The 12,949-nt window shown below is 43.7% G+C and overlaps 1 protein-coding gene across 2 annotated transcripts; it reads right to left on the bottom strand.

The window, feature by feature from the left end:
• Positions 1 to 6,585: 6,585 nt before the first annotated feature.
• Positions 6,586 to 12,907, bottom strand: LOC145348049 (uncharacterized). 2 transcript variants are annotated; one of them, XR_013887900.1, is made up of 3 exons: positions 12,849 to 12,907; positions 11,902 to 12,072; positions 6,586 to 6,990 (listed from the first exon to the last, which is right to left on the bottom strand). XR_013887900.1 is itself a non-coding variant. In XM_080196172.1 (2 exons), exon 2 carries the CDS (start codon positions 11,632 to 11,634, stop codon positions 10,699 to 10,701), a length of 936 nt encoding a protein of 311 aa, XP_080052298.1. In that variant the 5' UTR covers positions 11,635 to 12,072; positions 12,849 to 12,907; the 3' UTR covers positions 7,013 to 10,698. The 2 variants fall into 2 exon arrangements, 1 of the variants encoding a protein (XP_080052298.1); XM_080196172.1 differs by lacking the exon at positions 6,586 to 6,990 and having other exon boundaries at positions 7,013 to 12,072.
• Between the last annotated feature and the right edge of the window lie 42 nt (positions 12,908 to 12,949).

Below are 12,949 nucleotides of genomic sequence, written 5' to 3'. Positions count from 1 at the left end.
GCCATGATGCAAAGTAAATAACTGGTAAATCACGATCTTTTCGATTTCAGTATTGACCTTTTAATTTGGCTAAAAATATAACTACCTCCAATATAACTTGGAGAAGTTTTCTTCCTTCTGTTTGTCTGTGTTTGAATGTGGGTCCCAAAAGTTCCAGAAGCATCAGTGTATGTATTTAAGTTATCTCTACCTGAGTGATTTAAAAACAATGGTTATATAAAAGCCTTGAAAATTTCCTTTTATCCTTCTAAATTCTTAACAAAATGGTTATGGTTGGATCTGAAGGGGTCAATTAGGGGAGTCAATTTTGACCCCTCATATGGTTGTCATGAGTCCAACAACTGTGTAAAGGCTTTATTACAAACTCACACTGATGTAAATCCCTGCATAAATCCTCTGGTGTCTCAGGATTCTTACAGCCATCACAAACTTTTTATCATAAACCTCATGCTTGAAGGGTCCCTCCCAACCCCTACGATTGTCTGATCATGGAGGAGGCTCCTTAAATCCATGAAAACTTTATCTCACACCTCACATCTAACCATTCCTCCCAGTCCGAATATGTTGATGTGTGCAGAGGTTCTGGAAGTGTGGTGTTTCCTGAGTTCTGTTGACTGTGAGAATGAATTGTCACATACCATACATGTGAATGGTTTGTCCTCTGTGTGAATGCATTGGTGAACACAGTAAGAAGTCTCACAATACCAGGTTAAAGCCCAACAGGTTTACTTGGTAGCAAATGCCACTAGCTTTTGGAGCACTGCTCCTTCGTCAGGTGAGTGGGAGATCTGTTCACAAACAGGGCATATAAAGACACAAACTCAATTTACAGAATAATGATTGAAATGCGAGTCTTTACAGCTAATCAAGTCTTAAAGGTACAGACAATGTGACTGGAGAGAGCATTGAGCACAAGTTAAAGAGATGTGTATTGTCTCCAGACAGAACAGTTAATGAGATTTTGCAAGTCCAGGCAAGTCATGGGGGTTACAGATAGTGTGACATGAACCCAAAATCCTGGTTGAGGCCGTCCTCCTGTGCGGAACTTGGCTATCAGTCTCTGCTCAGCAACTCTGCGTTGTCGTGTGTCGTGAAGGCTGCCTTGGAGAACGCTTACCCGAAGATCAGAGACCGAATCTTTGAAGTGTTCTCCAACAGGAAGAGAACTGTTGAAACAATCACCAGGCAAGACTGTTCTCTTCCTGTTGGGGAACACTTCAGCAGTCATGAGCATTCAAATGCGGTGGAAAAGGGGGAAGTACCAGTAAAGTTGGGTGTGCAGCTCATTAAGTCAGTTTTTAAATGCATGCAAATGCATTTAAATGGCCGTTGTGCCCGTTTTGGGCATGGTGCAGATGATGGCCATTTTTGGGCCTTGGTAAATGGGGAACTGGCACAGAGGCAGGCACAGATCACACTACTCACCTCACGCCTGACTTTACTGAGTTTCTGCACCCGAAAATGGGCACAACTTGATGGTAAAATTGGGCCCATTGTATTGAAAGGCAAAACAACAGGGTTGCTGTGGTAATAGGCTTTAGCATTTGAATCCAAACATGTTTTAGAATATTAGCCAATCAACTGAAAATAAGCATTTGAATTGCAACATGTTTTGAATGTTAACCAGTCAATTTAAAATAAATATTTCAATCACTTCAGCCTGTCAGATTAGAATCATGATGTTTTGATAAACTAATCCTATTGTGTGAAGTTAGCTTTGTCATAGGAGGTATAAATGCCATCACTCCCAGCTCCAAAGGGCCAGAAGTCACAAGAAAATCACCTGCCAGCAGCCTGCCACAGCTAACAGCAAAACAAAGAGACACAGACAGACAATTATCAGCCAGTGTTAAAGACCATTTTATGTCCTTAAAAAGCCTCATTTTATCTCAGAAGGACTCAAAAACAGAAGCACAGAAGAAAGAAGATTCCAGGAAGACTACAAACCTGACTGACATTTCAGAGTGATTATAATTCTTTGAAAATGTGACTGACCACATTGACGAAGGAAGAGCAGTGGACGTGGTTTACATGGACTTCAGCAAGGCGTTTGATAAGGTCCCCCGTGCAAGACTTCTTGAGAAGGTGAGAGGGCATGGGATCCAACGGACTTTGGCCTTGTGGATCCAGAACTGGCTTGCCTGCAGAAGGCAGAGAGTGGTTGTGGATGGTTCTTTCTCTGCATGGAGGTCGGTCACCAGTGGAGTGCCCCAGGGATCTGTTCTAGGACCCTTGCTGTTTGTCATTTCCATAAATGACCTGGATGAGGAAGTGGAGGGTTGGGTTAGTAAGTTCGCCGATGATACGAAGGTTGGTGGTGTTGTGGATGGTCTGGAGGGATGTCAGAAATTGCAGCGTGACATAGATAGGATGCAAGACTGGGCGGAGAAGTGGCAGATGGACTTCAATGCGGATAAATGTGTAGTGGTCCATTTTGGCAGGACCAACGGGATGCAGGAATACAATATCAAGGGTAGGAGTCTTAGCTGGGTTGAAGAGCAGAAGGATCTTGGGGTCCGGGTCCATAGGACTCTTAAATCGGCCTCGCAGGTGGAGGATGTGGTCAAGAAGGCGTATGGTGTACTGGCCTTCGTTAATCGAGGGATTGAGTTTAGGAGTCGGGAGGTAATGCTGCAACTTTATAAGACCCTTGTCAGACCCCACTTGGAGTACTGTGTGCAGTTCTGGTCGCCTCACTACAGGAATGATGTGGAAGCTATTGAGAGGGTGCAGAGGAGATTTACAAGGATGTTGCCTGGATTGGGAGGCATGCCTTATGAAGATAGGTTGAGGGAGCTAGGTCTCTTCTCCCTGGAGAGACGAAGGTTGAGAGGCGACCTGATAGAGGTTTATAAAATGTTGAGAGGAATAGATAGGGTGGATTCTCGGAGGCAATTTCTCTGAAATGGTCGCTACGAGAGGACACAGGTTTAAGGTGCTGGGAAGCAAGTACAGAGGAGATGTTAGGGGAAAGTTTTTCACTCAGAGGGTGGTGAGTGAGTGGAATCGGCTGCCATTGGTGGTGGTGGTGGTGGAGGCGAACTCGCTGGGGTCTTTTAAAAGACATCTGGATGAGTATATGGGATCTAATGGCATTGGGAGTTACAGATAGTTCTATGGCTTGGTAGGTATAGATGTGATCGGTGCATCTTGTGGGCCGAAGGGCCTGTTTGTGCTGTAGTATTCTGTGCTCCAACTCTCTCTTCCTCTTAATCAGTGTTACAATCTCCCTCGTGAACCAAGGTTCCTTATTCCTATTTACTTTGCCTTTAATCCTGACAGGAACATACAAACTCTGCACTCTCAAAATTTCTCCTTTGAAGGCCTCCCACTTTCCAATATCGCATCCTGTCTAGTTGGCACCTCTATGTACTGATGTAGAAAATTCTCCTGAACACATTTTACAAATCTATCCCCGTCTAAACTTTTAACAGTATGAGTCCCAATCTATATGTGGAAAATTAAAATCCCCTACTATCACAACTTTCTGTTTCTTGCAGTTGTCAGCTATCACTCTGCTGATTTGCTCCTTCAATCCTTGCTGACTATTGGGTGGTCTATAAATACAACCTCATTAATGCAGTCATACCTTTCCTGTTTCTCAGCTCCACCCATAGGGCCTCTGTAGACAAGCTCCCTAATCTATCCTGCCTGAGTACTGCTGTAACATTTTCCCTGACCAACAATGCCACCCCCCCACCTTTTATCCCTCTGCCTCTATCACGCCTGAAACAATGGAACCCTGGAATATTGAACTGCCAGTCCTGCCCCTCCTGTAGCCAAGTTTCACTAATGGCTATAATGTCATATTTCCACGTGTCAATCCATGCCTTCAGCTCATCTGCCTTCCCCACAATACTCCTGGCATTGAAATAGACAGCTCAAAAGATTATTTCCACCACACTCAACCCTTCCATTTGTGATTTTGCTTGAACTAACCTGTCTTTTTACCCCTGCTCCACTATCTGGTCTGGCACTCTGGTTCCCACCCCTCTGCAAATCTAGATTAAACGCTCCCCAATAACACTAGCAAACCTCCCTGCAAGTATATTGGTCCCCTTGTAGTTTAGGTGTAACCCGTCTCTCTTGTACAGGTCCCACCTGCCCCAGAAGATGTCCCAATGATCCAAGAATCGGAAACTCTGCCCCCTACACCAGTTCCTCAGTCACGTGTTCATCCGCCCAAGTATCCTACTCTTACCATCACTGGCACGTAGTACAGGTAGCAATCCTGAGATTACTACCCTCAGCATCCTGCTTTTTAACCTCCTTCCAAGCTCTCTATACTCTCTCTTTAGGACCTCCTCACTCTTCCTACCTATGTCATTGGTACCAATGTGTACCACCACATCTGGCTGATCACCTTCCCACTTTAGAATGCTGTGCACGCGATCAGAGACATCCCTGACGTTGGCACCCAGGAGGCAACAAAACATGCGGGAGTCTCTGTCCCGACCACAGAACCTTGTGTCCGTACCTCTGACCATTTGGTATTAGGATGATGGTCATCTTGTTGAAGGAACATAGAACATTACAACGCAGTACAGGCCCTTGTACTTTCCTGTGAGTGTTTGGAACAAGCTGCCAGAGGTATTAGTAGAGGCTGGTACAATTTTGTCTTTTAAAAAGCTGTGATATAACTAGAAAGAATGCTTTCTATGGCACATCTGTAAAAGTGGTGAGACTCATAGCTGACATGCCAAATTTCATAGAAGATAGAACAGTACAGCACAGTACAGGCCCCTTGGCCCTCAATGTTGTGCTGAGCTATGTCCAAACCCAAGATCAAACTATCCCACTCTTTATCATTCTGCTCTGCTCCATGTGCCTAGTTTGTCCTATCAAAATGAATCACCTCGCACTTATCAGGGTTAAACTTTATCTGCCACTTTTCGGCCCAGCTCTGCATCCTATCACTGTCTCTTTGCAGCCTACAAGCGCCCTCCACTATATCACCAATCTTGGTGTCATCAGCAAATTTACTAACCCACCCTTCAGCCCCCTCTTCCAAGTCATTGATAAAAATCACAAATAACAGAGACCCAGCACTGATCCCTGAGGTCATCCTATGGGTAATTATAGGCCGGTGAGCTTGACGTCCGTGGTAGGGAAATTGTTGGAGAAGATCCTTAGAGATAGGATATATGCGCATTTAGAACTGAATAATCTCATTAGCGATAAACAGCATGGTTTTGTACGAGGGAGATCATGCCTCACAGATTTGGTTGAGTTTTTTGAGGAGGTGACAAAAACAGTTGACGAGGGAAGGGCATTTGATGTCTATATGGATTTTAGTAAGGCGTTTGACAGGGTCCCTCATGGCAGGCTGGTGCAAAAGGTTAAATCTCATGGGATAAAAGGTGAGCTGGCTAGATGGGTGGAGAGCTGGCCTGGCCATAGAAGACGGAGGGTAGCGGTGGAGGGGTCTTTTTCCGGTTGGAGGTCTGTGACTAGTGGTGTTCCGCAGGGCTCTGTACTGGGACCTCTGTTGTTTGTGATATATATTTGACAGGTATAGATCGGGTGGATTCTCAGAGGCTTTTCCCCAGGCTGAAATGATTGCTATGAGAGGACACAGGTTTAAGGTGCTGGGGAGTAGGTACAGAGGAGATGTCAGGGGTAAGTTTTTCACTCAGAGGGTGGTGGGTGAGTGGAATCGGCTGCCAGCGGTGGTGGTGGAGGCGGATTCAATAGGGTCTTTTAAGAGACTTCTGGATGAGTACGTGGGATTTAATAGGATTGAGGGTTGTAGGTAAGCCTAGTAGGTATATGATCGGCACAACTTGTGGGCCGAAGGGCCTGTTTGTGCTGTCGTTTTTCTATGTTGTATAATTGATGCATTTTGGTAGGACAAACTTGAATGCGGACTACAGGGTCAACGGCAGGGTTCTGAGAAATGTGGAGGAACAGAGAGATCTTGGGATTCATATCCACAAATCTCTGAAGGTTGTCACTCAAGTGGATAGAGCTGTGAAGAAAGCTTATAGTGCATTAGCATTTATTAACAGGGGGTTTGAGTTTAAGACCCGTGGGGTTATGCTGCAACTACACCGCACATTGGTGAGACCACATTTGGAATATTCTGTTCAGTTCTGGTCACCTCACTGTAAGAAGGATGTGGAAGCATCGGAGAGAGTGCTGAGGAGATTTACCAGGATGCTCCCTGGTTTGGAGGGTAGGTCGTATGAGGAAAGGTTGAAGGAGCTGGGGTTTTTCTCTTTAGAGCAGAGGAGGATGAGAGGCGACTTAGTAGAGGTTTATAAGATGATGAGGGGGACAGATAGAATGGACGTGCAGAGACTATTTCCTCGAGTGGATGTAGCTGTTACTAGGGGACATAACTATAAGGTTCATGGTGGGAGATATAGGAGGGATGTCCAAGGTAGATTCTTCACTCAGAGTGGTTGGGGTGTGGAATGCACTGCCTGCTGTGATAGTGGAGTCGGGCACTTTAGGAACTTTCAAGCAGTTATTGGATAGACACATGGAGCACACCAGAATGATAGGGAGTGGGATAGATTAATCTTGGATTTGGACATAGCTCGGCACAACATCGAGGGCCGAAGGGCCTGTACTGTGCTGTTCTATGTTCTGTAAAAATTCTATTTTTAAAAAAATTGTTTTTTAAGTGGGAATTCTGATTATCTAAACAGCATTCCATTAGAATAGTATTTTATTCAGTTTGTTAATAGTTTAGTTAACCTGTTTACTGTTGGTTAGAAAATAAAGCATTATTTGTTTCTTTCAAAGAGAGTCTTGGGTAGTTATTTTTGATTTAAGCACTAAAAATTGCTGTTGGCAGATTGTACCATTTCTCACATACTTTTTAAAAGTTTATGAAAGGGAGATACTTATCTTTGAGTGGTTGAGTATTAGTTGTCAGAGAGAAGATTACCTTCCCCTTCATAACACCAATATATTGTGTAGCTCCTGAGTGTTTCAGTGAATAGGAACACACCATGATGACAAAACAGGTGGTTTGAGTTAAAGCTAGAAGAACATGAATTTATTGTCAATTATAAATCTATAGAGAACATTGATAAAACTCATAAAACAGACAACAACACAAAATTTAGTTTACACCAAACTGAAAATGACCCAAGCACTTTCCCATGAACCTGAGAAGAGTGTAAAGTGAACATATATTATTATTACACTGAGGTATGATGGGCCGAGGGAACTCAAGTTTGTAGAGACTCTTCCTCCCTCCTTCACCATACTCAGGATAGTAGTCCTCCCAGACAGGAGAGTACAAACATTACCCATGGTGTTAATCAAATACCCATCACCTGAAGAGGATCTGTCTATGATTCACATCACCAACTAAAGCAGGTCTGATTCTACCCCATACGCACTCCTGTGAGCTGGCTCACTTTACTAACACACACTCATACCAGGAAAAACTCTTTCAGAATATTACAGACCAAAGTTTCTTTAAAATCCCTAGGCCTTATTCTAGCTCCTAATTCCGATGGGTTAAAAACACAAGATAGAACTTGTTTCCATCTTACAATCCCCACCGATGGTTACAGGGACCCAGTGATAACATAGAAAATGAAGGTGTAATCTATTTGAGGTGAATAAGATGACTAAATGAGTTGATAAAGTGGCTAGACAGAAACTATTCTACATTTTCCCAAAGGTAGGGGACTCTAAAACTACAGGTTTAAGATGAAAGGGGAGAGATACAAAGGTGTCCAGAGGGACAATGTTTTCATGGTGGTGAGTGTCTGGCACAAGCTGCCAGAGGTAGTAGTAGAGGCGAGTACAATTTTGTCTTTTTAAAAGTTTAGATAGTTACATGGGTATGATGGGTATAGAGGGATATGGGCAAAGTGCAGGCGATTGGAATTAGTTTAGGGTTTTTTAAAAAAAAGGGCAGCATGGGCAAGTTGGGCCAAAGGACCTGTTTCCATGCTGTAAACCTCTATGACTCTATGATGGGAGAGTCCAGAACAGGTTAAGTTGCTTGGCCATGATAAATTGTCCCATAGTGTCATGGGGATTAGGAAGGTAAATAGGTGGAATTATGGGGATGGGACCTGGGTAGGATTGTTGTTGTTGCAGGCCCCAATAGGCCAAATGGCCTCCTTCTGCACTGTAGATTTTATGATTCTAAGGGGACAGCGCATTAAAATTAGAGCTAGGCTGTTCAGGAGTGATGTCAGCAAACACTTCTTCACAAAAAGGGGATTGGAAATCTGGAACTCTCTCCCCACAAAAATCTGTTGAGTCTAGGGGTCAAATTAAAATTTCAAAACTTGTTTATAAGTCAAGGGATGACTCCAGTTTCTACTTTCATTAAATTCCTCTTGAATGTCCTCTCCACTCTCATCTCCAATAATTCATCAGTGTCATCCTCTTCACCCTCCAGTTGAGCTTCCAACCCCATACCCTCTCCATTACAAAGATCATCTATTTTCACTTTCAACATTGCCCATTTCCAACACCTCCACTCACCCCCGCTTTAGTCTATCTGCTGTTGAAATCCTCATCCATGCTGTTGTTGATTCTACACCAGATTGGCCCATCCCAATGTTCTCCTGTCCAGCTTCCCATCTACCACCCTCCAGAAACTTCAGGTCACCTAAAACTCTGCAGTCGCTATTCTAACTCACATACATTTCATCCCTGTGCTCACTGACCTACACTGCTTCCCAGTTCCCCACTGACTCCGATTTAAAATTCTTATGCTCAAGTACAAACTGCTCCATAGTCTCACCTCCTCCCTATCTTTGTCACCTCTAACCCCATTTCCCTCTGAGATCTCTGCATTCCTCCAATTCTGGGCTTTAGTGCATCCCCCACTTCCTTCACTTCACTATTGACAACTGTGTTTTTAGCCACCCAGGCTCCATACTTATGAATTCCCTCCTTAATCTCTCTGCTTTTTATTTCTCACCCCTCCTTTAAGGCCACTCCTGAAATCCAACCTCTTTGAACATATTTTTGGCCATTGCCTCCTAATATTCCCTTATTTGTCTCAAAGTTAATTGTACTCTGATTACGTTTCTATGAAACACTTTGGGATATTTGTCTGTATTAAAGCACTCTATAAATACAAGTTGTTGTCCTCGCAGATTCCCCTCAATCCTCAAGGTACTGACCTGGAGTACTGACTGTGGACATTGATTGGCCTCTAGTGCTCTGCTTGAGTGGCCATTCAGAATGTGTAAACCCAGACAGTGAATGCTGTGAGACAATGGAAGCTGTCACAGCTGAGACACATCCTGCCCTCCCCCGACTTCCCAGCTGGTCTTACTGATGAGGAACAGGATTCCTGGCTAATTTTCCCCTCCATAGTCCAGAGATACTGAGGCCAATTGAAATAGCTCCATTACTATCCCAGGAATGCTTGTGCTGATAGATCAGAAGCTAAAGCCTTTCTAACCACAGAATATCTGATTGCCTCCTTGGTCAGCGTGACTTGCACCCAACACTGCACTGAAAAGGATACTTAGTTTGTACAGGAGCTTCTATACATATTGATGTCTTCTTTTGGTGACAAATGGCGATCTGGTCAAAGATTAAACTGACTTTCTTGAAACAATTAGGCAGATGGTGGGAGAGGTTGGAAAGTGACACTGCTGAGACACACAGTACTTCGGAAGGACAGCTCCCCTGTGTGAGCACAGGAAGGTAAACACAGAACACTCTCAGTGTAAGGAAAGCAGGTGAGCTGGCCTCAAGTCCCTGTGGAGACGCTGATGTTTGGTGAGAGAGGAGTGGGTGAAACAATCCTGACACTCGTCACATTGGAAGGGTTTGTCTCCCGTGTGGGTTTCCAGGAGGTCTGACAGCCGTTTGTGATTATAGAACTCACAGCAACAGGGCCTCTCCCTGTGTGAATTTGTTGATGGACAAGGAGACACACTGACTATGTGAAAACACTGTCACCCATGTCACGTCTGAAAGGTTCCTCTCCAGTGTGGATCAGCAGGTGCTTTAGAAGATCTTGTCACAAACATCACACAGAATGGTTTCTTCTGTGTGAATTCTGTGATTTCCCAGGAATGCAATAATGCAAAAACTTTCCTACAAACCTCAAATTTGACATGTGACTCTGCTGCATGGGTTGTCTGATGTTGTAGAAGGCTCGATATCTGTATGAAGGTTTTTTCCACAGGTCTCACATGTGAACAGATTCTTCCCTGGGTGAATGCTCTGATGATTGTGCAAGGCCCTCATTACAAAACTTACACCTAAATACTTTCTCCTGTGTGAATCCTTTATGCATCAGAAGCCTCTAGATGAGGCGAAAATTTTATCACAAGCCTGACATTTGAAGGGTTTCTCCTATGTATTGTCTGAACTCTTGTGACGCTTAATAGACGTGTGAATGTAGTTTGAAAGCTCAGTCACATAGCTCACAATGGTTTCTCGCTGTATGAATGCTCTGGTGGATCAGGAAGCATGTTGATCATGTAAAGCATTTGTCACATACTTCACACATTAAGAAGTCTCACAACACCAGGTTAAAATCCAACAGGTTTATTTGGAACACAAGCTTTTGGAGTACTATGTTGGACTTTAACTTGGTGTTGTGAGACTTCTTACTGTGCCCACTCCTGTCCAATGCCGGCATCTTCACATCATGACTTCACACTTCAACACTGTGTCCTCAATGTGAATGTGACAGGGTTTCATTACTGTTGTTTGTAGTGTGAAGTCTCAGTCACACACCTTCCGTTTGAATGGTTAGTCAACTGTGTGAATGCGGCGGTGATTTAACAGACCTGATAATTGTGTATAGCCCTCATTACAAACCTCACATTTAAATGGCTTCTCCCCAGTGTGGATGCGTTGATGAACACGGAGGTTTGATGAATCCGAGAATGATTTGTCACACACCTCACACTTGAACGGCTTCTCCCCAGTATGGATGCGTTGATGTACACGGAGGTTTGATGAGTCCGAGAATGACTTGTCACACATCTCACATTTGAATGGCTTCTCCCCAGTGTGAACACGTTGGTGTTGCAAAAGCATCGTTGACCGTGTGAAGGCTCGGTCACACATCTCACATTTAAAGGGTTTCTCCCCTGTGTGAATCCACTGGTGAGTCAGCAAGTCAGAGGATTGGGTGAATGCCTTATCACAAACATCACATCTGAAGGGTTTCTCCCCAGTGTGAAACCTCTGGTGTATCAGGAGATTTGTTGATGTTGCGAAAACTTTATTGCAAATCTCACAGTTGAAGGGTTTTTCCCCAGTGTGGGTCCTCTGATGGATCTGGAGGCTTGATAACAGTCTGAATGATTTTGCACACACCCCACATCGGAATGGCTTTTCCCCTGTGTGAATGCGTTGGTGTCCACGGAGATTTGTTAAATGTGAGAATGATTTGTCGCACACCTCACAGGTAAATGGTTTCTCCCCTGTATGAATGCGTTGGTGTGCACGGAGGTTTGATGACTGTGTGAATGATTTCTCACACACGTTGCACACAAATGGTTTTGTCCCAGTGTGAATGCGTCGGTGTGCATGGAGATTTGTTAAATGTGAGAATGATTTGTTGCACACCTCGCAGGTAAATGGTTTCTCCCCTGTATGAATGCGATGGTGTTGCAAAAGTGTTGAGGACTGTGTGAACGTGAGATCACACGTCTCACACTTGAATGGTTTGCTTGCCATGTAGTTGTGGCAGTATTTTAGCTGATCTTCTGAGTCTGTGGAGGCCCCTCACACTTAAACAGGCTCTCACCTGTTAGAATGAGAAAATTAGTTCATGAAGCTTGATGAATGATTGAAGCTTGCACCACACTCGGTACCCTCTAACAATCTGCCCAGTCTAACTCAGATCAATCATTGCAACCAAACCTTAGAACAGGTTGGTTCTGTTGGAAATTTCCACATTACTGACGAGTTATTGATCTCATGATATATCAAAGCTCCCCTGACCTGATTGATTTCCAGGTGATGGTTTCACTGCCAAACTTTCTGTGTTGAGCAATGCTGAAAAGGGACTCAATCTCTTTCCACAGTTATACAGTCGTTCCTGGGTTGATTATCAATATCTATTAGTGGTGTCTATCCTGTCTGTATTCTCTGGTGTAGTACGGTGCAATCCTTCTGTAAAACAGGAAAAGGAAACATAATTTCCTCCAACTCTCTCTTCTCCTTTGCTGAAAGGTCTGAATCCTCAGTTGAGACAGTTCCACAGTGGATGCCAATCTGCTATTTCCCTGTGTGGGGAACTAGACCCAAATCCTTTTTTTTCTCAATATCATGTCACTGGCCCTGTGTTTCACTCAGACATCTTCCCAGGCACCATGATATCAATGGAAAAGACACAAAAACAGAAAATGCTATAAAATCACAGTAGGTCTGATAGCATCTGTGGAGAGAAAATACAGCCAATGTTTCGAGTCTAGGTGACGCTTTGTCAGAGCTCAAATGGAAAAGATAGTTGACCAGAATGTAAAATGGGCTGTCAATTTAGAACAGCTCAAGTTGTGTTGGTGAAGACTAGTTTTACCCTGAGTCAATAAGTTTAAATATAACAAAACACTCAGCAGAGATATTAATTTAGTGGAGAGTTTGAAATTTCTCCCATTGTTTTCCAAAATTAGTTGAAGAAATCACAATGGGAAGGAAGTGCTGGAAGCTTAGGAAAATATTGCTTCACTGCAGCTGATTGGACGGTTCTGGTTTATCCTGGGAAATTAGACACACTGCACTCACTCAGACTACACATCCCAAATTCAGACACAGTAGTGGGCAAAACTATCAAATCCAAACCCAGGCTTCTGCGAAAGACCGAGGCCTTCAGATAAAATCTTTAAAGAAGGCATTAAAAGACATTTCAATAAATGTGTCTCTATACCTCCCAGATAATTACACCTCACCTTCTCATATTCAGCAATGACCCATCAACAAAACTCAGCCTGTAAATCAGAAGGGAAATACTTCCAATAAACACACTCAATATCCAACACACAGCTCCAAT

Source organism: Carcharhinus amblyrhynchos, chromosome 9 (genome assembly GCF_965287045.1).
Source record: "Carcharhinus amblyrhynchos chromosome 9, sCarAmb.v2.hapA, whole genome shotgun sequence".
Taxonomy (NCBI): Eukaryota; Metazoa; Chordata; class Chondrichthyes; order Carcharhiniformes; family Carcharhinidae; genus Carcharhinus; species Carcharhinus amblyrhynchos.
The sequence above is the reverse complement of the archived record's forward strand: the minus strand, read 5'-3'. Positions and strand labels throughout refer to the sequence as shown.

What these genes read in the sequence shown, in the direction of transcription:
- LOC145348049 (XM_080196172.1), bottom strand. Translation starts at nt 11,634, where the DNA reads ATGGCAAGCAAACCATTCAAGTGTGAGACGTGTGATCTCACGTTCACA.